The sequence below is a fragment of the Miniopterus schreibersii genome (assembly GCF_964146895.1).
Source record: "Miniopterus schreibersii genome assembly, chromosome: 7".
Lineage (NCBI taxonomy): Eukaryota > Metazoa > Chordata > Mammalia > Chiroptera > Miniopteridae > Miniopterus > Miniopterus schreibersii.
Window position 1 is genome coordinate 24,022,005 of NC_138108.1, and position 24,830 is coordinate 24,046,834.

At 39.0% G+C, this 24,830-nt stretch overlaps 1 protein-coding gene across 9 annotated transcripts in view; it reads left to right on the forward strand.

Moving 5' to 3' along the window:
- Nucleotides 1-20,634, forward strand: part of FTCDNL1 (formiminotransferase cyclodeaminase N-terminal like) — a 62,662-nt gene extending 42,028 nt beyond the window's left edge. For 5 of the 9 annotated variants that reach the window (XM_081143462.1, XM_081143457.1, XM_081143461.1 and 2 more), the window contains exons 5-6: nt 10,282-10,467; nt 19,229-20,628. In XM_081143462.1, coding sequence (XP_080999588.1) covers nt 10,282-10,467; nt 19,229-19,665 — 623 coding nt within the window. In that variant the 3' untranslated portion in view covers nt 19,666-20,628. Of the gene's footprint in view, nt 1-10,281; nt 10,475-16,367; nt 16,522-18,967; nt 18,999-19,228 lie in introns of those variants that run through there. The other 4 variants (XM_081143463.1, XM_081143458.1, XM_081143465.1 and 1 more) reach the window with 4 other exon arrangements.
- Nucleotides 20,635-24,830: the final 4,196 nt, after the last annotated feature.

The following is a 24,830-nucleotide window of genomic DNA, read 5'->3' on the forward strand; positions in this document are numbered from 1 at the left end:
CAGGCAGTTTCCTGTGTGGAGGAGTGGGGGGTCCAACTGCTGCTTAAACAGACCTCCTACTGGGGTCCCTGTTTTGATCTCCGCCTTTACCTTCCCTCCCAACATGAGGCTGCAGGTTCTGAGGACTCGCAGGTGCTTGTGGTATTGACACAGTAATTTGCTGCCTTGAGCCTGTTAAGTAAGTAACCACCACTCCTGTGTCTGCTCTTCAAGTTCCAGCCCTGCTGTTTCCTCTTCCTTTACCATTTGTTTGAATGAGTCAATGCTTTTAAAAAAATACCTCTTTACCATCTTTTTCCTGCAGTTTTTGGAAGAAACGAAAGTAAACATAGGGATCCCACTCCTGTCTTTAATTGGAAGTCCCTGCTTTTCTAGTTCTTCTTTATGATTTTTAATTATCTTGGATCCTGCAAGAGCAATTCTGTGAATTCACCTAATTTGGAATCAGTGGCAAATGTACAGGAACTTTATTCTATGTCTGACATCTAACTCAGTATTGAAGATATTTCGTCTCACTTTCTGGACTTGAATAAGTGTTTTATATGCAGTTTCCCTGTGGGTCACGGTGCCTCCTGTGTGTTCTCCACTTCACCCTTGCTCAGTGCAGGAACCAGTGTCTCTGACCCCGTTTCCCATCTGCGTACAAACCTTCATGAGAAGGGTGGAGTGGAAATGGGGAGGGGTGGGGTCAGGGCAGAAAGTGCTTGTAAATTCTCCCAGTGATTTACCAGTGAAAATGGGCGTACCTAACATGTAAGCTCATAACATTCAGCTTTAAAAGTCTGGACCATAGCTATGAGTTTTGTAAATGATACGGAAACTTGCTTTTGGTTTTATGTCATTAGTCAAATGAAATAATGCTTGTATAATGCTATGTAAATTGACAATATTCAGAAAGATAAAGTGCTAGCTAAGTTAGTTATATGTATAAAGAAATAGCTCCTGCATGATTGATTTTTTTATTTATCTTAAAATATATAAAACATTAATGAATTTGATTAGAATTATCAGCCTTGTTAGATGTTTTTCCGAGTATTTTTATGACTTGGAGGGCATGTGCCATGACAGATTCACACCACGTCAACACTTGTGTGGTAGTCATGAGACCCTTTGATTACTTTATTACAGATTGTCAAAACATGGGCTGATCTGGCAAATCAGGAACAACTTTCCACTTCAAGAATTTTCTACTCTGATTCTCCAGTTGCTATGGAGATTTTCTCATAAAACAGCCTTGGATTTGGTTGAGATTAATCAATTTAGATGCTAGGTTCCGCTACAGTTCTCTCCACTATCAGCACTGCCCTCATTGCCGTAGCATAAAAACAGTGGTTGATTTTAACAGCATATGTTCACATAGTTTTAGGACCTAGCACTTAGTTTGAGAATTATATAATACTGTCACCATATCAAAAGCTGATAAAACAAGGGATGTTGCACTGGAAGAGTACTTAAAATATTAAGATCGATTTCTAGTGACTTTAGTCCATTTTATCCATGAAGGGGAGTTACCAGGTTGTTCCTAAATGCATATTGCTACAGGCTTAATAAATGAACAGGATTATATCTACCACTGTAAAATAGAGGTACTAGTGAGGAAGGAAAAGGCCAAATGGGAGAACTAGAATATACCTACTTACTCTTCTGGCAATTATAGATGAACCCAACCATACTTGAAAAAGCTGCACTCTTTTCTTTTACTTTGGCTCTGCAGTAATCTGAAGTTCAAGCAAGTTAACGCCCCACAGGTGACTCTTGACAGAGCTGGTAGATAAATGCGCTTGTCTTCTATCCCTGGGATGGATAATTCTAGGGCCCAGTGCAGCCCAATCAAGCCCCAGTTGTGCACAGCAATGGCAGCTTGCTAACGCACCCTTGTGTTAGCTTCCCCTCCTTCCCTTTTTCACTCGTGATGCATATTGAATTGGGTTTATTGAAAGTATTGACAAGAATAAATGTACTACAAGAATCTTCTAATTGGAATGAGTAAGTGAAGTGCATGAAATCTTGCTGCCTGAGTGTATACTTCTTGAAATTCTTTCCTAGTTTAGAAGTCACTTACGAGATTTAGAGCTAAATACTGGGAGGCCCATCTCCCCATTGCCACTTCACCTAGGGAAAGGTCTCTCAGAATACTCAGGATTAAGCCAGGGATTATTGTGGGAGACATTGATTAACATTCACCCGTTACTAGCAAAGGGAGCCTTGGGGACACTCAAAGTTTAGGGGCTATAGGTTTTCTGATTTTGAATAGTTATCTACAGCCCCAGGAGATTGGTTTTGTATGATTACTGATGGTGTTTTAGAGAATGTGGACCTAATAGGGGATTTATAACAGGTTGACACCATGCTAACTTTTCCAGCCTAAACCCCCTGACCTTGGCAGTGCTTTCCCTGAATTCCTTTTCTTTTTTATCCCAGCTTCCTAGTACTTGTTTTGACTTCCAGTGTCAAGGCTACTAGGATTAGAAAATTCTGAAGAGATGACATAGTGACACTAGATGGGCCTGTAAGATTTAGTGTATCAACCCAAGTCTCTCCACACTTTCAGGACACCACCAGCCCATTGACCTGGTCTCCAAGGTCAAGGTGTGCTTCTTCAGGAGACCCAGGGCATGTGATAACAGTAATGAAGATTTTATATATATAATATATATATATATATATATATATATATATATATATAGTGCCCCAGATTACTAATTTATCATATATTTTCACAGATTCCTATACATGGTACATTACATTAAGAATTTGGGGGCACATAATTCTTATGTTTATATAAGGATATAGGATAAGTGAAATTTTTCATTCTGTAGCTGGAAAAAAGACCTAGAAACATTAAGAAACTTACTCATAGTTTTCCACCAAGACAGCAGTAGAACAAAGAATCCTCACAATTGTTTATTAATTTTTATTCTCTTTTTTAAAGTTTCAAGCATTACAGGAAAGGATAAAGTTCACCTCTACCGTCTCCCCCATTCATGATTTCCTGAACCACACCCTGCCTAGTTATGGTATGAGGATAGTAGGCTCATACGGAGTTTAGACTTTTCCCCATGCTTTTATTTATATGTATATGTATATATTGATAAATCCAATGTAGTATTGCCTGTATGTGTTTATAATATAAATGTTATCATACCATAACTTTTTGATTCAGCAAGATATCTTGGGATTCTGACCATGGTATTGCGTCTAGTTCTAGCTCATTCCTTTTAACTGCAGTATAGTTATCATAGTTTGGATTTATCACACTTTAGTCCTCAATCTGTGGACATTCAGATTGTTTCTCCTTTTTCCTACTACAAATAATGCAGCAGAGAACGTTCTTAAATAATATTCCTTGTGCACAAATGCAAGAATTTCTCTAGAGCCAAAAGAAAGGAATGGAATCATTAGGTACAAGTATTTGAAACTATTTTTTACACATTACTTTTTACATAAAAATTAATCTCGTGCTTATCCTCGTTTTCTCATGACCCCATTTCCATAATACATAACAGGTTTTTCCTTCGCATTTTATTTTTTACCGCAATGCCAGTGATAAATTGACAATTCAGCGACACAAGGGAAATGACTTCCTTTAGCAAGTCCTGTTATTTTGAATCATAGATGCTGTTGTCAGCATATCATCGTTCGTAAGCTTATTTGTCCTTTAGAAATGAAACGTGACAGAATAAACAGTAGCATCCAGCGATGTGCTGTCAAGTTTGGTTTTCCCCCTTAAATTGTTTTCTGCTATCTCACGAAAGAACAGGCCGCAGCATGTGTTAGTAGAAATGCAATTTAGGAATTGCGCTTGATCTCGTTTTTCAGCCTAATGTTTCTGTTCTTTCATCATAAAGATCAGCTGCGTTTTATTTTTCCCCCAGTCCCTAGAATAACATCCAGTTCTAGTCAGCATGTTTAATGTACTCCTCGATGTTCTAGCACAATAAATTTTCGTATCTCGTGCATGTGTACATATGGTAAAAATTTCTCCAAGTTCCAGCCACGTGGGGGAGGAATATTGCGGTTGCTTTGTTAATGCAGTGTTTGTGTTGGAGCGGTTAGGGCCCCGCGCTTTAACTCTCAGCGCTGGGTGTAATGAGATGGCTTTGATGGGGGCTTAAGAGACTAGTGGGATGGTCACAGCTTCACACTTCAAAGCCGAGCATATGGGGTGAATACTGGGTAGCTTTTTGCTCTTCGGGGATGGTTGGGAGACAGTTCTTAACAGCTCTGTTTAATGAAGACATTGGAAAAGAAATGCTCTGTCTTTAAAATAATTTTGAATTGCAAAGGGAGAAATTTCCACCACCCCCTTCCATAGACTAAACTAAGAATAATTTTTCCCAGTCTGCACTTAATTAGAGGCAGCGCAGCATCCCAGTACTGCACTGTATTTTCAAATGCCTTCTTTTTCAAAGTACTCTAGCAAGATTAATCGGCCAGTTTTATTTTAGGGATGTGTATGAATTTAGGCAAAAACTTTCAGGGCTATCTGTTTTACCATCTGAAAGATTTTTGTGGCTTCTGGTAGAGAATCTTTTTTCCCCCCCTTCTCATTAAAAAATACTAAATAAAAAAATCAACTAAACAAACTCTTGGCTCTACTATATTAAGAGAGCTATACTAAAACTAGGGGATGCTTGTAAGATTTCAAGTCTAGCACCCAGGTTAATTTTTAGATTCTGTGCTTTTTTACCTCTGCTCGTTATTGAGTATGAGGTGATGAGGTTGAAAATACTCTTGATCGCTATGTACTTATGAAAAGATTTGATACTCTTTTGCATATTATTAGAGTTCTGCTTTAAAATAAATAAACCGCATTTATACCATGTGTGGGCAAGCGGAAAGAGAGCTTATCTGTTCTAGAGGAAAGGGAATGACAGATTTGAAGTTTTTTCCTAGTTGCACATTTTGGCTGCCATGGAAAAATGTAACAAAAGTGAGCTTTTCTATTATGTTCCTTGAGCTGCTAAAATGCAGTTGGTTTAACAGTTAAATTTCAACTCCATTTATACCAGTAGTCCTAAATTGCTCCCAAAAGAACAGAAGCAGAAGGGGAAAGGATGTTAAATACGACTATAGACGTGAAGTGTGTGTTAGTATAAGGTGGACGCATATTTAATTAAGCAGATTCTTAAATACCATCTTCACGGACTACTTTAACTGTTGTATATTCTCAATAAAATACTTCAATTTAGTCACACTTACGTCTGTTATAGGCTCAGAGAAGAACATTTGTTAATAGTATGAAGCTTAAACTTCTTATCACACAGAAAAATGTCTCATTGCTTTGATCCTCTTTTGCAAAGAAGAAAAACCAAACTTATAGAAGTCTTTAAAGTTAAGACAGAAAACGATAAATATACCTGTATAGAAATGGCTAAAAATGATTTTTGAGTAAATAAGGTCAGCCAGTCATGAAGGTTAAAATATATTTTGAAAACATTGTCATCAAATCAGCCTTTTCATTATATATCTAGTAAAAATGGAAAGATCAGAACTGTTGATGATAGTGGTGGGGAAAAATTGTCAAAAATGGAAGAAAAACTAAAAAAATATTGTTCTTTTAATAAAGAGCAATTTAGGAAACGACAGAGTTTTGCTTTGCCTGTTTCCAGATGGCATGATGACGTCACACTGCACCAGCCCAGGGTGATTCCAGTGTCTGTCCTGTCCCACGGTGCTGACTGGCTCAGGCAGCCCCCGGGACAGGTGGCTTTGCCAGCTGTGGATGGGACTTCTGTTCTGAGGACAGCTCATAAGACATGATGGCAATGGTGGAACACTGATCCCTGGTTTCTTACCACGGATACCTTGTACTCCCACCGGTGTTAAACCCAGGTCGTATTTTGTTAGCTGACCCCTTACTCTCATTTGGGGCTTTGGGAGGGACACTGCTATTCCTGGTTTGCAGTGTCCAACATCTGCAAAGTGCTCAGGACCCAAATTCAATTCATTCGACTTAACAAACCTTAATTGTTCGGGGAGCTTGAGGCTAGATGGAGGAACAAAAGTCCACAATTAACTGTGTAATATAAGTAGATTAGATTTGATGTTATAGCCAATAAAAGCTGTAAAATACTACACGAACACAAGAGAGGGAGAAATGACAGTGGGGGGAGAGCACGATTATATAGCAGGGATTAGTTCAGTAGTTCTAATTTCTTGGTAATCATTGTAAATGCTAAAGTCCCTGCCCTGGAAAATCTTGACTCCACTGGAGAAGGGAAAAATGGCTTCACAGGAAATGTGCACAGAACTGTTGCTTTCAATAGTAATGCCACTGACCTGAAGACTGATGGGACTTAGTTTCCCACAAGCTTGAGCTTGAAGTGTTTGGAATGTTTATCTGCTTTAAGAGGCCTATTTGTTTGCATGATGTGAGCATTTGCAATTACATTGGAATGACTGTTGCATGGATTAATTATGAAAAAAGTGATAAAATTAAAATAAGCATTTTTGAATATGGAATTTGTATCACAAATAAAATGGCTTCCTAGTAAGTATTCTTCTGACTAAGTTTGAGACATTTCTTTGAAATGCAGGCAATCTACATTTACCTTTCAGCAAAATCACAGGTACCTACCTGCCATAGGCCCTTGGGGTGCAATCATTAGAAACCTAAATGTTCTTTCCTTGAATATGAAGAGTGTAGTGTAGTGTCTCTATTACTAAATGTCAGTTTGGTTTTGGTTGTCTTTTCATTGTGTGAGAGTGATGAAATATTTTATTTTCTTACTCCATTAGAGAACAAAAATTAAGTTTGATTTCTTCTACCATGAATTTGTGTAGAAGACATGGATTTCCAGTAAGCAGGGACATACTAGCCCAGGAAGGTATTTCAGACTTAGCAGAATTCAAAACACTGAGTAGGCTTGCACAGAGGAAAGAAAGCTAGCATTCACTGAGTACTGTGTACCAGGTGTGATGCTGATACTTTCCTTAGTTTATCTAATCTTAATTTCTCCACCTATTCTCTGGGGTAGTTTCTTTTCTTTCTTTGCTTCCTTTACTTTTCTCTCCTTTTCTCTCTTTTTATGTTCCTCTTTCCTTAGATTTTTACCAAAGTATTTTTATTTATTTATTTATTTGATTTTATAGTGTTTTGTAATTTTTACAAATATATGTAGTGCTCTACATTGATATTTACAGTTATAGAGTGGGGGGAAAAACCCAAATTATGTGACTTATATGCATAAAATCATTATAAATTGACAAAAGCAGAGTATTTTAAAGCAAGTTCCACAGATTATGTTATTTCACCCCTACATATTTAATATCTATCTCTGAGCAGTATGGACTTTTTTTTAATGTAACCACAATGACATTATTACATTTAACATAAAGATAATTCTTTTTACCCAGCTGGGCGTGGCTCAGCGGTTGAGCATTGACCTTAGGATCCAGGCGATCAGGGTTTGATTCCCGGTCAGGGCACATGCCCGGGTTGCAGGCTCAATCTCCAGTTGGGGGCATGCAGGAGGCAGCTGATCAATGACTCTCTCATCTGATGTTTCTATCTCTCTCTCCCTCTCCTTTCCTCTCTCTGAAATCAATAAAGACATATTAAAAAAAAACTAATTCTTTGTTATCATTTAACACCCAGTGTATAATCCAGGCAAATGCTTTCGGCGATGAGTGTATTTGTGTCTGTATCTGCATGTGGTTCGTACGGTGCATTGATTGTTGTATCTCTGTCTCTTTTGATCTAGACCTTTTGCCCTGTCCCCACCCCCTTTTTCCTTCCCATTCACTGGTTTCAGAAACTGGGTTAGTTGTCCTATAGAATTCCTACATTCTGATTATGTCTGTTTGCTTTCTTGTGGAATAATTTAATTTGTATTTTTATCCCTCACATTTTCTACAAATAAAGCTCTAGAGGCTTGATTTGGTTTGAAGTTCAATGTTTTTTTGGCAAAAAAATCTTCGAAGGTGGGCTGTGAGCTTCATACCATCATATCAGAAAGCCACAACGTCTGGTTATCTAACCTCTGGTAATGCAAACACCAACTGCCTTTGTTCCTAACTGACTTTCCATGAGGGTTTCATCCTTTGATGGTCTTTTCCTGAAGCAATTATTTTCTTAGAGGCTACAAAATGGTGATTTTCTAATTTTATCATTACTTCTCCATTTGTTAGATTTTTTCCTATTAAAAAAAATCTTTCCCGCATCAGTTCAGGCTGTCTGGCTATCCCAAAATACAATTTATACAGGGAAGACAGGATAAATGTTTTTTTCTGCCTTTTAATTGCCAAATTTCTAGGTAAGGAGTTAGAGCTTTAGAGGAAGCTTTTTTCTTCTTTTCCATCTTTCAGATAGTGAAGTTGGCTCAAAGATGTCAAGTATATTGTTCAAGATCCCAAGTAGCTATTAAGGAACAGAAATGGTATGTAAACCAAAAAAGCATATATTATTTCTACTAAAGCAAAATGCACCCCTGCCCTTGCCCCCCCCCCCCCCCAGTTGTTGACAGCTGGTGGTTGCTACTGCAAATATCTCCCACGGCTCTGACCTTTAGGAACCAGGCTCTGAGAACACTCCTTTGAAGCATTTTGGGCTTTATAAACATACACTGTCCTCTAAAACTATGGTCAAATGAGATGCTGGCCTGGATAGGCAAAGAACTGGGCAGAGCCAGAAAATACAGTACTCTACCTAGCAGGAGAGGCTTTGGGCATCCCAGTGTGTGTTTTAGGCTGTAGCAGCCAAAGTGTGAGTCACTCTAAGTTATGGTTGGAGCAGATATCAGTGATCCAAACATTTGGGAGAGTTGGGATGTTAAGACATCTTAACATCTGACAACTCCCCAAAATATTCTCCTCTTTCTTCTGCCACTCCCACCCTCTGCCATTCTAGATTTGAGAATTTAGCTAACTGCCTGAACATTGTTTTACAATTCTGAAACCTCAGTTGACTGTATGTATCCTGGCATCTTCCCCCCACCCTGCCCCCGCTCAGGTGCAGCGGTCCTTTTAGTATCTTAGAGTAGTATTAAAGCAGCAGAGATCACTTAGTAAACACTGGTGATTTTCTTGGCTTCTTGGTCTACGACATCACAGGCTTCTAATGCTGGAGTCCCTACCTGACTCAGAACATTTCCCAAGACTTCATACAACCCAGAAATATAAAAAATATTTTTTAGTAGCCTCCACATTTCACCCCTCCCATCAACATGACAGTCTACATTAGAAACAAATAACAAACCCTAGAATTGCATTTGAAGGTTTCCTGTGCTTATGTGGCTAGAGGCCCTGTCTCAGCCTCTGATGTTCCAGTAAAGAAGGCCCACATCCCTGCTGTCCCAGGCCACTACCAAAATTCCCTAAATACCTAAACTTTATACATCAGGCAAGAATTTATGCTCTGTCTGTCCTTGCTTACAGGAGACTGAAATTAGCCCCATAAAAATGTGCTGTGGGCTGTAAACAGAGGTTCTCTGAAGCAGTTCTCTAGCATAAACAAGGTAGCAATTCGGTGATCTGCTTTGAGGAGATAAGGTCAGAGACAGAACCTATATATAAAGAATGGACAAAGAGGGTGCGAAAATGTCATTCAGAGTCGCCTCCATAAAGTTATGCTTAAATATTAGGCTTCTTTACAGAACATCTGGCGCGGCACTGTCCAACAGAACTTTCTGTGATGGTGGAAATGTTCTATGCTGTGCTGTCCAATAAGGAGACTGGAAATGGTCTACATCTGTGCTGTCCAATAAGGGGACCACTGGCTGTGCGTGGTTCCCGAGCCCTTGACATGTGGGTTGTGCAGCTGAAATACTCAGTTTTTAATTATATTTCATTTTAATTGATTAAAATTAAAACTTAATAGCACATATAGGTAGGGGTTACCATATCAGACAGTGTAGATCTGGCCCTTGTACTCTTTTTACCTCTCCTAACAATATTCATAATTTGGGGTTATTATAAAATTGTTCAAAAACTGAAGGGACCAATTTCATTAATCTCAGTGATGAATTTCTCTTGTGAAATTAGATTTGTGATGGCTTAGAAATTCTAGCGTCCTTGTACAAAATCAAACTATTATGAGACTCTTCACTGGAAAATAATGCTCAAACTTTGATTTTTAAATGAAGTATGAATTACATGCTTTAGTGGTGATGGTTACACAGTGATGGGACTGCACTTAATGACACTGAATTTTACCCTTAGAAATGGTTAAAATGGTACATTTTGTGTTAAATATATTTTACCACAATAAAAAAATTATATGTTTTATTTTCTTTCACTGGGCCCAATTTTAATTTTGTTAAAATCTCCCGCTGCCCACAGGCCTTGCTGAGGACCTGGTCCTGCATGTTCCGGGCAGCAGCGTGTTTCTCTTCGGTGAGGCCGACCTGCCCGAGAAGCGCAGTCTTGTCCAGAGAAGGAAGCAGCTCGGCTGGTTCACAAGGAGGGATTTCAGTTCTCTCGAACCTGACTTGGGAGCTGCACCTGCCCGAAGATGTGGTTTAACAGGTTCTCAGTGTGGTTCTGTTCTTTTGATTTTACTCTTGATGATAGAATCCTGTCATCCCCTTGGCTTGGTCCCTCCTGCATTATGGAGGTTACAGTTGGGACTCCTTCTTGAATTGGGTAAGGGTCTTGCTCAGCCCTTACTCTCACTTTTGTCTTCATAAGCTGACTAGAGAGGTGAGAAGCCCTCCTTGGATATTTGATGAAAGGCCCTTAGAGTGATATTCAAGGAGCCCTGCAGCGTGGCCATTGGTGATGAGAATGGTTGTCACTCCTGACACTGGGGTAGGATCCTGGAGGCCTGTTGCTGTGCCAGGTGTGACATTGTATCTGAGGTGTGGTGGGGACACTTGGAGGGTAGGGACTTGGGTAGAGGTTACTTTTAGCTGGCTGGAAAGTTTCTCAGAACTTGACCATTCAGTGTGGCCAAGTTGATGCATACAGCTGGAACTCAGTTCTAGAGGCAGCTGGGGAAACACTTCTCTAGATAACAGGCTTCTAGAACAGAGAGGACAAACACTGGGAATGGTCTCCCTTCCCTTGGATTTCACCAGCTCTTGCCTCTCTTCTGCTCCAGCCCTCTCTCCTGTATGCAGGGCTTACATAGGAAAAGGCAGTGGCGACTCTCTCCAAAACTCCATCCTTGTTTCCTGTAGTTCACCATCCTGGTGCCATTATTTGAGTCTTAATTCTTTTATTCTCAAATACCTTCTGTAGGGGTTATGAATTCAACCATGCTAGATAGCATTTTGGAAGTCAATTAATAACTTAGCAGTTAAAAAATATTGGCTACCCAAGAGGTGAGCAGGTATAGGAAACACATTTCCTCATGGCACAACTCTGCGGCAGTTACACAAAGGCCTTCAGGTAAGAACCCTGGTGCAGAATTCTCCCAAACAAATGGCATCTGTAATCGGGTAGAGTAGTGTAAGGAAAAAAAAATCACAGGCTTTGAGGCTGTGCTTGAATCCTGGCCTTGCTGTTTACTGGCCATGTGACCTCCGAGAGTTCCTTAATCCCAAGCTTCAGTTCCCGTATCTATGAAATGGACATAATAATTGTACCTCCCCCATAAGATTGTGAAGTTGAAATAATGTCAGTTAAGTGCCAAATGCAGTACTAAAGGGCCTTTTTTTCCCCTTCCCTGTAGAGAGGAGATATATAAAAAGTGATTATAAATGTGTTGCAGTATGTAGTCATGGAAAAAGGAAGAAACTGATCGCTCTCTGCCAATTTGAACCTAACATTTTCCCACGATTTGTCTCGCAAGTGTAGAAGTGTAAGTTTTGTGACTAAATTCTCAGAAATCTAGTTCCTGGTTTCTAATTTGAGCCTCACTAAAGACTGAAGGGATTGTACCATAGACCCTGTCAGCGCAGTGCAGTGCCAGGTAGCTGGGATTACAGTCAGTGGGTGGGAACTAAAAACAGGCGTCTTGGTGTTAGAATACAGCAGGGCTGACTTTAGCGTTAGGTTAGGCGAACCCTTGAGAAAATTCAGTGCTCATTGTGGCTGGCGGTGCTGTGAGAATGAATGGGTCTGCAGTTGGGAAGAACTTTAACCAGATATTAAAAGCATATCTGAGTTGAAGACCAGATGTTCAGAGTTCGCACAAAAATGTTTAAAGATGGTATTTTCAAGGCAATTTTGATACCGGTGAAGATGTAGTTACAGGCACTTAGGCTGCTAATGGTACTATCAATTGGTTTAAAGCTTTGGTAGTGAGTTGATGATATACATCAAGAGCTCTAAAGATGTATATAGCTGCCTGGTAGGAGCTCTGTTCCTAGTGATAAATCCTAAGGAGATAATAGAAGGTACATGTACTTATGCACAAGTATATTTATCAGAGTATGACTTATAATAGCAAATGCTGGAAACATTCTAAATGTTCAATATTTGAGAATGATTAAATAAACTATGCCATACCGAAGTGAAAGACTATTATGCAAGCAATTAAGCATGGCATTGTGGAAGAATCTTTAGAGACATGGAAAATATAATACAATGTAGAGAGAATTTGTAGTTAATTAATACAACAAATAATTTGTTAAGTACTTAATACGCACCAGGCACTGTCATCAGTGGGCAAAATAGAATTTATATGCCCTCAAAGAAGTTATATTCCAGTGGGTTGGGGTGAGGAGGCAGGAAATAAATAATAAGCTTAATAAATAATTAATTATATATAGCCTGTTGGAAAATGATAAATGCTACAGCCCTATAGCCAAAAAAAGAAAAAAAAAGGTTCTGGGATGGAGTGAATTGCGGTTGAAAATGCAATAATCCAAAGTAAGCCTCATTGTGAAGGTGGCTTTGGAGCAAAGATGAGGAGGGAAGCCTTTAGCTACGTGCAGATGTGGGCAAGGGTCTCAGATAGAGGGACTAGCCTCTGGCAAGGCCAAAGGATATAAAGTAGTATAGCCCAGCCTGGCATGGCTCAGTGGTTGAGCATCGACCTAGGATCCTAGAGGTGGAGGTTTGGTTCCCAGTCAGGGCACATGCTGGGATTGTGGGCTTGATCCCCAGCAAGGGTCATGCAGGAGGCAGCTGATCAATGACTCTCTCATCACTGATGTTTCTCTCTCTCTTTCTCTCTCTCTTTCTCCCTTCCTCTCTGAATTCAATAAAAAAGATATATTTAAAGTAGTATAAACAGTATGATCTAGATATTGTAAAATATATATGCATCTATTTTATTTATTCCATAAATTTATAAGAAAAACATTTTAAAATTAGTAATGCTTCCAACTTATTTTTATAATTTCTCTAAATGGACCTTGTGATTATTATTTTCCGTTATCTTTCATGAAGGACAATTTTTAAGGTTTTTCAGTTGGGTTTCAGTGTATTTATTCAGATTGGATTTGATGGAAGATTCAAGATAAGAAGGAAAAAGTAGCCCAACTTTCCCTCCACGTGTCTTTTTTGCTAATATCTCCTGACAGGTGGTAGAAGCCTTAAGTTGTGCATAAAACATGAAAATTACTGGAGTTGCTAAGGTTGGGCAACATTGTTTGTCTAGAGACCCTTCATTTAGTAGGCTCAAAGCAGATGCTAGTAGACAAATAACAGGTTTCAAGATGGACGAGTAAATAAGGGTGTGGATAAATAATGTGTGTCTAGTATTTTGCAAACCAGATTGGAATTCAGGTTTAAGATACGTGATCAGCCCAAATCTCAGGTGACCTTACTTGCACAAATTCACCCTTGAAAAACATTTATGTAGGAAGGAAAAAAATGCTTTCAATTTTTAAGGTGCTATATAGTGAAGTAGAATTTACAGTACTCCTGTCATTGGGGCATACATGTTATTCACCTGATTTTTCAATGCATTTCGTTCCCAACGATGGCGATTTCCCTTATTTTAAAATGTAATGGCTTTATATATTTTTCTAACTTTTTTTAGTTATATCAGTGTTTCTCAACAAATTTTTCCACTTCTCCCATCAAAACAGAAAAGCCTCAACACATTGTTGCTGTTTATTTCTTTTCCTAAAAGAAAAAATTAAATAGAATGATTGGTGCTATCAACTGAACACTTACAGTTAACTTTCCAGTGACAAATTAATCTACACAGTCCCCCAGAGGAAGCAGATCTATGAGGGAACAGGTTTCTGTTTTGAAGTTCCCTAAGAATATTATAAACAGAAGAAGGAAAAAAGTGAGCTCAGAAATGACTAACACTCTTACTCAGTGCCAAACAGACAAAATCTTTTAAACCAAATTCCTTTTTAAAAGTTTGTAGTTGGCCAGCTCGTGGGGAACATAAATTAGGGCAAAGCAGTAATAGTTGATACTTTTAGATCTATAAATAAATACTTTATACATATATATTTAAAACCCCCAAACATTTATGGGATAATTTAAACACTGCTGGCTGATATGTTATATTAATGGCCTGCATATACTGTATGCATCATTGTTTAAAAATACAGGGACAATTCTTTGAACTACATAGTTTCATATGATGTTTTAGGAATCATAGATGGAGGTAATTGTCACATCTTGGAATCAGGGACTTCTGTTTAGTTATTTAAATGGGTTACTGAGAGCTGCCCCTGCTACTTCTCTCTCTGTAAATCACAAGTGTAGCATCATCAGGCACTTTTCTTGACAGTGAATAATGCAATTTACTCTACATCAAAACCTTTACTTCGTCTTTGAAAAATAATTTCCTGTTTTAGAATGACTCTTTTAAGTTTTAAGGAATCTATTTTCATAATTTTCTGTTTGATTGTAAATCCAGTTGGGATGATGGAAAATGAAAGCCTCAATGTGTAATTAAATACATAACCTGTATGGACACATGAAGGACTTAGGCAATGAACTGGTGAAAAAATCGGGAGCAGGCAAGTCACCTGAGCTGGCTCACCTGGGCTGGCTTCATTCCACGACGATGTTCATTTGCACCTACTTCTATAATTTCCTCTTTGAATTATTGCTATTCTGAAAGATTCGAAGTTGAGAAATTGAGGCTCACAATTTCTTGCAGAGCAGGAAATCATTATAGGCATTTTGCAGAAAAACAGCTGAGCAAAAGCAGTGTCCTAAGGAGGTGGAGCTTGAATTCAGATCCCTAGGGTGCCACTCCCGGTCCTGTGCCACATGGTTCGAGCTTAGCTTTCTTTTCTGTAGGTCTGGCCACATGCATAAGAGTCCTGCATTTTTCCTGCCATGGGAGCATGGGATTTAGCAATTAGGTTTGAGTTTTACGGCTTTAGTCATCAAATGTCCTGTTTCAGCTGTGGTTTCTCTTTAGTATGTGTTCTAAAAAATTCAAAGTACCAATATGTAATGATGACTAATTGCTTTCGGTGTAATAACTATTTGTATTGTTGAACCTGAGTTCCAAGTCTGTTGCCTTGCTCTCTTTGTTACTCTGAAGCAAAGACCACATTTAGGCTAGGTTTTATCTTATTTTCGCCTTCTTCATGTTTTTATGCCCAGCAACCTGCATGGTTGCTGACACTTAGAAGGTTTTTAGTAAAATCATATTTACTGAGGGAGTTGCACACTGGTCCATGAGACGCTCTCTATTTATTCAAATTGTAATGTGACCCACAAATTTAAAGTTCTCTTTTCAGATACGAAAATGCCAAATATCCCCAAACACCACCTCAGCTCTCTCCTCATGCGTGTTTGAATACTAGCCACCAAAGAGGAGCTCAATGTAATAAGTAGAACTTCTAAAGACACCCCTAGGCAAGTTCTGACCCGTTAATCAGAACTCTTTCTATGGAGGAAAAGATATAGAATCTTTTTACCTTTAATTGATTGAAGATGATGGTATTTAAAACTGTTTTTGAGACTAATTTTGATCTAAAGGGGAAAAAAGGGCACGTGTTTCCTCTGAGCACCACTTTTTCGTTGTTCTAATGGGCTCTTCACTGTCATTTTGTCTGAATGCAGTTTTTTATTTGTACCATTCCAGACATGGTCCTACCACAAGCATCTTTAAACCAGACACTAATAGCAGAGTTCACAGTCATTACTGCCAGGGCTCCAACACAAATATTGCATTTGTGTTTGCAAAAGCTACACATCAGATGTTAATTAAGTGCATTTGGGGGTTTTTTTTCTGCTTAAACAATCTGGCATAAAGAGTTTACATCTATATCAGTTCACCATAAGGTCTCTACAATATCTGAATCACCAGCCGTACAGTATATGATAAATACAGTGTTTCCACACAAGAAAATAACAGAATTGTCAGGAAAACATCAGGCCTGTTATATTTCCCTGTGAAATAATAGCAACGGAATCTCAGTTTCTTTTTCTTTTTGATAAAAAAAAGTATTTAACTAAGAGTAAACACCAATATTTAGAATGATAAATTTTCATTAAAGAACAGAACACATGGAAAGTGAAATCATACCAAAGGTTTTTTTCCTTGTTTTTAGCTTGCTTCAGGGCGTTGTGACAGTTGCGTTGGAATAAAATTGGGATTTGAGCTCTGCAGTGAGGAGGTTCTGCTGCCGCCAGAGCAGCGAGTGCCAATCTGCGGAGGCAGGAGAGGAGCGGAACCGCAAACTGAGAAACAAACTTTCACATCAGGTTTCTAATTTTAGAGCAAAAAATAGAATTACTTTAATTATATGACATTTCACTGAAATACGATATGCTGGGATTAATTATCTTCCTTATTTAAAAATTCTTACTAAGTTTAAATTAGCATAAAGAGTGAAATTGAGCATTTGAATAAGGTCAATGGAACTGCTGGATTTAAAAGCGGAATTTGATTCATTAGAATTAGCTCACCATGGTGGTGTTGGACTTGGAAAAGATTAAATGGAGGAAGTGGGGAAAGCACTCATTTGGGCAGAAAGTAGTTTTCTTTTCTTCCCTGGCCCCGCCCCCTTCCAAGGGAGAAATGGGTCATGGCCTCCTAACCCCACAGAAAGGAAATGACCCCCTGATTAGGTCAGAAACTTCTCGGAATTATTGATTGCCTCTGTTCATTCACCACTTACGTAGGATAGAGCAATAAAACAAATTAAATTATTGTGTAATTAAAGTTTAATAGAAGATTTAAAATAACACATAGCAATGGTATACATGAAAAATGATCATTCTATGTTAAGTAATTACCTCTTATTTTATTTAAAAGAGGATATAAAAGTTACTTTTGATGTTTAATTTTATTTTTCTAAGAAATAATTAACTTTTAAGTATGCTTTTGAAGGCATTTTAAAATAGGGTCTTTTAAAAAATTTAGTGAATCAGTGTTGGGACAAGTGTATTCTTTATCAAACTCTTGAGAAATCAAGGGAATGAATTTATCTTAGGCAATGAATTCATCTATTAACAAGAATGATCACCTTTGGAAATCTACTGAAAAGGGACAATTATTAGGTATATGGCTGTAAAAGGTGCCTTGGAATTTGCTGGGTGTAGGATTCGGGAAACGTCCTGTGGCTGTAGGGATGGAATGGCCGTTGCCACCATAGCATGGGGAGGAAGAGCCCTGGGTCCATATGAAGGAACTTCCATTGAAAGTGACTTGCTCCCTCAAGCTGATCAATTGCATGTTAATATCTGAATGTTGGTTGGGCATATCAAAATTTTGAAATAGCAAAGCACAATAGGCCCAATATGTATTTTGAATAGTTATACTTACTAAAACAGAGTATATGCATACTCTTCAACAAAACATAAGATTGTTGGGGTGATGATGAAGAGGAGGCTACTTCTTGAGTCAGAATAGGGAATGTATATCAGATTTGAGGAAATCATTACCTGTTGAGGGGTGGAGGAGAGAGAGAAAGACCATGTTTGGATGTTTTCTGTTAATGAATGACATTAGCATTGGCAAAAAAATTCTTCCAGTGTACTCTGCGAAATGTTAAAACCAATATACTTCTCAGAGATATTTAGAATAAGTGATTGGTGTATGAGATTATGAAAGAGAGATGTATTGACTGCTAGGAAATTTAATTTTTATGAAATCAGCATTATAGAGAAATACTGTAATCTGATTCATTTCTGCAGAATTCCCAGTAGGAAGAGGCCCAGCCTCGGGAGTTGAAATGTTTCATTATGTGTACATGTGTGGGAAAAAGCCGAAATGTGGTTTCCGTGTGCTGATTTTCTGTAAAGCGTCTATTAGTGTGAGAGTGCCCGGCTAAGGCAGCAGAGCCCCCAAACCACGGCTGTCTAGGGGAAAATGAACCCAGAAGGATATGTCTGATGGATACTGACATCATGAGCAATAAGTTTGAAAGTAGCAAGGAAAAGCTATGACAGTAAAATAATGTTGAAATAGTAGCTAAGGAATTGTCATATGCTGAAGATGAGGTCAGCCTTTTATCCCCCATCAATCCCTGATCAACTTTGCTTTTAGAAATGTAAGGTTCCCCCAAAATGAGGACACTGCAAACCTAAGCTTTTCATACCAGCGCTAACTTAACCAAGTTGTCCATCTTATAATGTGAACTATAATTAGAGCAGGGCTATTTATGTAACATGAGCTGCACCGTTCCTGAGGCAAGAAAAAGAGGAATGTTTGCCCCTGGGCTCTAGAGCAACAGGGCTGCAGAGTGGCACTGGCAGTCTCACGCCCTGGGGATGCTGGGGGTGGAAGGAAGAGGTGCCTCCAGCAGCTTGTACTGAAGAAGGTATGCATAGTGCCCCAAACCCTGCCAAACCCACACTCTCATGAGACACAAGTGTCTTTTCCCTTCCCAATTCCACAGCTGTTTGTCACTTTTCAGTGACCTCCTTCCCTAACCAAGACCGTTGTTGAAGTTCACTTGAATTGGATGTCAACCTAACTCAGTGATAGCAGGTGTGTGTGTGGGGAGGAAGGGAAGGGTGCAGAGAGTGATGTATTTGTGTCTCCCAGACCCTTAGGCCTGACACTGAATTCCAGCCTTTGTGGAGATGTCCTTGGAAATGAATGAAAGGCAAAGACTTCTTGCTGCTGTTAATATTTAATACTAAAGTGTTCTTTCCTTTTTCTGTTGATATTTTGGAAAATCTGGACTCTTCTTAACTGTTTTAGAAAAAACAATCTTCAGATACTTTCAGAGTAGGTAAGAGTTTCTGCTTGCAGCTCATATATATATATATATATATATATATATATATATATATATATATTTTTTTTTTTATAAAATTCTGGAGTTGATAATGAGAAATATTTGTAATATTTTAAAATAAAACTAAGTAAAGGTAGCTCCTTAGATTAAAATTGGCTAAAGAATCAAACATTCAGAGGGAGGTTTTTGCTTTACTTGATTAACATGCTCTTCTAATGATTTAGGCATCGGCGCCAGCCCGTACGTGATGAACTGCAATGTTACCATAGACTCTCAAGACTTGGCTTTGGGAAAAGAGATTGCTAGTGCCATTCGGGGCTCAAATGCAAATGGATTGAAGGGTGTCCAAGCGATGGCTTTTCCCCATGAAGGAAAAATTGAGATAGCTTGCAACGTAGAGAGTTTTGAAGACCAAGAAGCTACAGAAACCTCAGAAGACTCTCAATACATGGCTTATAGTGTTCTTGGGGATCATTTTTCTTACATATCTCCTCATTACATAGAAGCTCAAGTTAAAAAGCTGGCGGGTGATCGAGGAATTGGTACTATCGGGAGAGCATTAATTGGATTTACACCCCAAGAGTGCAAGAACTGTGCTGAATATGCTATAAAGGAAAATATTGGGGAATTCTGGAAGATACGGGGAGGTGTTTTCATGTGATCCAGTTTAAGAATTCATGGAAATTTCAAGGAAAAATATCAATCATTACAAAGATTTTTTTAGCCAATGAAGATGAAGATACAAAGAGCTTGGTTATAGCTGTATATTGGAAAATTGGAAGCATTCTTTGTTCAACAATCAGTCTTTATGGGTTGTTCGTAATTGCCCTGTGATATTTCTAGTTGTCATTAAAACTTTATGAGAACCTACTTTTGCACCAAGTTTATTCACTTTGTGCATCAGAAACCCTCCTGAATCAGCTGAATAATATGGCCATGGTTGCTGAACCACCTTTGATTCTTGTGATCAACACCAAAAATGGACTTGACTTACTGTACTTGGTTTTCCCAAACTCTTTATTCCCAAGCTCTGTATTCAACTTTTATTTTTCAAGTAATCATTTTTGTAATGTATACTTTAAAAAATAAAGTACTAAGTGACTAAAAAGTGGAGAGAATTATAAAATAAAATTACTCTGTCGACACATGATTGTTCCTTTTTGCCTTACCACTTTTAGGATAACCTATTGTTTATTCCAGCGATAACTCCAAAAACATGATTTGTCTAATTTTTTAATGTTTATATAGGAGGATGGAATGGTGGTGTTGGGCATGACTTCAAGGAATTGTGTTTATCCTTTTTGGAATTTAAATGGCAAGTCTGAAGATTTAGGGAATATACTGCTTTTGAGCAAAGAGAAGAGTATCAGTGGAAGAATTTTATTTGAAAGAAATCAAAATATGTAGTCATTTTGTGAACTAAAAGAAGCCACTTGTTGATTCTGGCAATTTTATGTAAATCTGTAGTATTTATATTGCTTTAGTACAAGGTACTTGCTATCCATAAAGCACAAAGAAATGTATTTTTTCTGTTGATTTTGTTTATCAAGAAAGACCATGGTCTTTCCAAATGAGAGCACATAATATGAATTTAAGGAATTAAAAATAAAAAGATTGAATTCAAACTTTCTATAGGATCCAGTAATCTATCCTAATATTTTTTTACTTACATTTGACTCTTGAGTCTGGTTGTATTAATTTTGTTCCAGAATTATGCTGCTTTGGGTGTTTTTGCTGTCAATATAAACACCAAAAAGATGGAGAAATGATGGACTAGGTTTTGCTGTGGTGAAGAGAGCAAATGTTGTTCAGTTAGATGCAATGGGTCAGTTTCTTAGACTGTGAGAGCTAGGAAGCAGTAGCACCTAGTTGTTCGTTGCTTTGGCAGAGGCCATGTAGCTGGTGGAACAAGTGCTGGTCAGTGGATTGGAGGGCTTGGTCTCACCTCCCATGTAGCCATAGTTCCATCACCTTTAAAATAGGGAAAAGTCATGTATTCTGGGGAACTAGATAGAAGCATTTGTAAGCTGACATGTAAAAATGAAATGTATTGTTAATACTCTTTCCTTATCTATTCTAGAGCTTTGCTCTTATGGGCATCAATATTCAGCAGATGAAAGAGGGTAAAAGCACATGGTGCCGCGGAGTTATTTGGGATTGTAAGAGGATTTGATTCATTCGCCAGTTACCTGAATTAACCTCTCCAGGTTCCTGTCGCTGTCTTCCAGGCTGGTGGCTTTGCCCAAGGTCTGCTTAGAACTAAACATCAGAGTTTCAGTTTTGGAAGATAAAACATGTTCTGGAGATGGATGGTGGTGATGGTTGCACAGTAATGCGAATACTTAATGCCAATGAACTATATACTTAAAAATGGTTAAAATGGTAAATTTTATATATATGTCTATTTTACTGCAATTAACAAAAAGTATATATTAATTCCACAAAAGTTAAAAACAAACACCTGAATAAGATAATTTCACTAAGCCTATACTTTCTAAATAAAATTTTGGCAAATTTCTCATATCCATTAAATACACAAACATAAAAGACCTGTTCTTCCTTTTTTAACCTATTATGATGGACTTTGGCACTACATATGAGGTTTAATGGTTTAAAATAGAGTTGATTAAATTTGGCCTTTAATCGAAAAACAATAATTTATAATTTTTTTATGAAGAGTTTTCAAAACCAGTACAATGATGTCTTACCCCTTGGTCATATCCTAATTCCCCTGTTCTTTCCTACTGGCTTTCTTTCCCCCCTCCCTTGCTTCACCACGGTTCTTTAGAAAATCTGAACTAGCAGTAAATTGCTGTAGGTTTAATCCACGGGCAGATACCATATCGTCAGTATTTTCTTTACCTTAGCTGGCAGAAGTAGCTGGGATAGGTCTATAACATCTAAGGATTATCAAATTGGGTTGAGAAAATCTGACAAAGTGAACTGACAAATACCCTAACTCATATTAACCTTTTCTCATGCTGGCCTGTTAGAAGCAAACCGACAGCTTGTGCAGATGTTTCCGCAGCGTTTTTTTCTGCAGGACCACAAAGTGGACATTGTATGGAACGTGGCTTCATAGCTTGTTTAACCTCCATCTGCTGCCAGATGACCTTGCCCGGGGCTTGCGTGGGTTGTGACCAGGGCAAAATGGATGTGGGCAGAGAGTTTACATTTTATCAACCCTTCGGTGTTTCTGCTCTACCCTCTTCACACTTTAACTTTTAGTCTCTCAGAAGAGGGACAAGGAACGCAAAAAGCTAGGCTGTGAGGGTGATGGGGGCTTTTGTTGTTTTTGTTAGGGGGTGGTATCATTTGTTTCCAACCTGAATTTGGGCTTGACTCAACAATAAATTAAAACGATTTCAACCTAAGGGAGTGGGGTGGACTAAGTAAAATAAAACTGCAAAATAAAACAAAATGGGGGGTAATATTTTCATTCCTCAACGTAATGAAAAGCCTTGCTTGGTAATTGGTTTGTACTGTCTTGCAAGTGGCGTCCGTGGTCCACAAAGGACCACTCTGTGAGAGATCTGCAAGGAATTTATCATTCCCTCTGGCTGAGCCAACGCAGGCTTGATATACAGTTTTGTTTAGTATAAATATTCTCATGTTACTGTTTACTCTGTGGGGATATGAGGATCTCACTGACAGGGTACGTGCTCCACTGCCTTGCTTTTAAAAGGCATTTATTTGACTCTGTTGTTTGTACTTGCCCAGAAACTTCAGAGAACGGCCCGGGAACTTGTTTGATAAGCATCCAGACCATGCTCCCGGAGTATGTCGTGCTCGGGGGTTAGAAAAGCTTATTGTTTTAAGCAGGGCCTGCACATGGCTTCGAAGGGGCCCATTTTTCATAGGTAAGAGCAATTCAGACACTAACAGCAGGCTCTTAGAATGCTCCTCGAAGCTGTAAGGAGAGATCCTGCTAAGTGTGGCTCTGGTGGGACTCAGCCTGATGTTGGATTACTCTGCCATTTCCTCTGTCCCTATTTGAAATATTTTGAGGCAATTTAGTTTGTTGTGAATTAAGATGTGAGCCAGAGACCTAAACACGGGGCGAGCTTCTCTTCGTAAATGTGCAGTGTGTGCGTCGTCCGGCTACCGTCTTCCAGCCCGTGCCCACCCTTCTGTGCGCTGCTTCTGCCTCTGGGACTCTGCGCGCTGCATGCTGCTTCGCCAGCTGGTTTCCCACCAGGTTCTGCCAGTGTGGGCTGCGGGGTGGGCGGCTGTAGGGCGGGAGGGAAGGGCTGGCTCCTTCCCGCTCGCGGCCTGTGCCTGGCAGCCCCACCTCAGCAATGGCTCTCACCCTGATGGTGGGTCTCGTTCCAGGCTCCGGCTTTCTTTTTTTTCTTTTTTTTTGACTTTCAGAATAAGCCTCCTCGTGCCCCCAGCCTGGGCAGTTTCACCACATCAGAGGCCTGAGCCCCAGCGCTGCCAGGCCCCCCTCTAAGCTTCTAGGCCTGAGAACCCAGCCTCCTCACTTTGTTCCTTCAGCCTGGGTCATGGTGCTTCCTGCAGTTATATCTCTGGGCTGCGATGTCCTCTCCTGGCTCTTTTACTTCACCAACTGTTAGCCAATTTCTTTTTTTAATGTTATCTCTTTTGAAATGCTTTGTGGTTTCTGTTTTTCCTCCTGGATCCTGTCAGAAGTAAACCTACCAGTGGGCCAAACTGAAGGAAACTATCATAAGGCAGAAAATACTCGGTGTGGATATAGTTGTTAATGGAAACAGCACATTGATGACCACTCACCTTTTCTTCTCATTAGCTTTTAATTCTCTTAATTTCATTGTCTTCTTATTGTCAAGTTCTAGTCTATGTTCCCTTTCACAGTCTTGCTGTTCTTTCAGCTAATAGGGAATCTAAGTGTTGACTTGGGGTAAGACTGGGAAATATGGTAAGTCACTGGGTAGAGTTTTCTAATGAATGTCTTTTATGTGATAGTTTCTTTCACCATTTATAAAATGTAGACTAATATAATTGTAAAATTAAAAGAATTGCAGTCCTTTCAGTCTTACAATAGTACCTTGTCTTTCCTTTTGTATCCATCTTCCCCTGCCAGGTAGATGATGCTTTTTAGCAGCTGGCAGGCTCCCAGCCTACCAAACCTTCTTTCCAAAAGCTTTTGTGTATCATCCTGTTAACTTTTTCTTAGGAAGCCCCACCAGCAACCAGTCACTGTTTCCTACGTTCTTAGGTACCTGTATCTTCATGAAGACCAACTGTTTTGTCTAGCAACGACTCCTTCTTATAAAACTACATTGTTTCTCTCATAAGTATAAATAATTTTTGGCAACCGATAATTATTATTTTCTGTCTACCCCAAAATTATGTTTAGTGACGTCTCTTCCTTCGTGATACTTACTCCAATATTTCACAAGGATAAAAGGAAGATAAAATAGCAAGATACAAGGAAAGAAGTCTTCCTTGAAATCTTTTAGCATCATTAATTGTAGCTATTTTTTATGGAATTCCAACTGTCAGGTGCTAGTCTTATGATTTTCACAACAACTCTCTGGAGTAGATGAATGTAAAGTAATAATATTCCCCAAGTTATTTTAGCCCACTACGTCAATCAGAAGCTTCCTACTACCATATCCCACATCCTGTAAATTTGTACCACCGCCCTAATCCTAAAGAGTACCCTGGACCCACAACCTCAGGACTCCAGGCCTCTCCTCCTAGGCCCAGTTGGCTTCTGTCTCTAATTTCTTGTGGTCCAGTTAGAAATTGTCCAGCCAGTTGGTTGGCCCTCCCCTTCTATGGAGGATGGGCCACCACAGAATCCTGAAACTTCTTCCAGACCTCAGATCTCTCCAATAC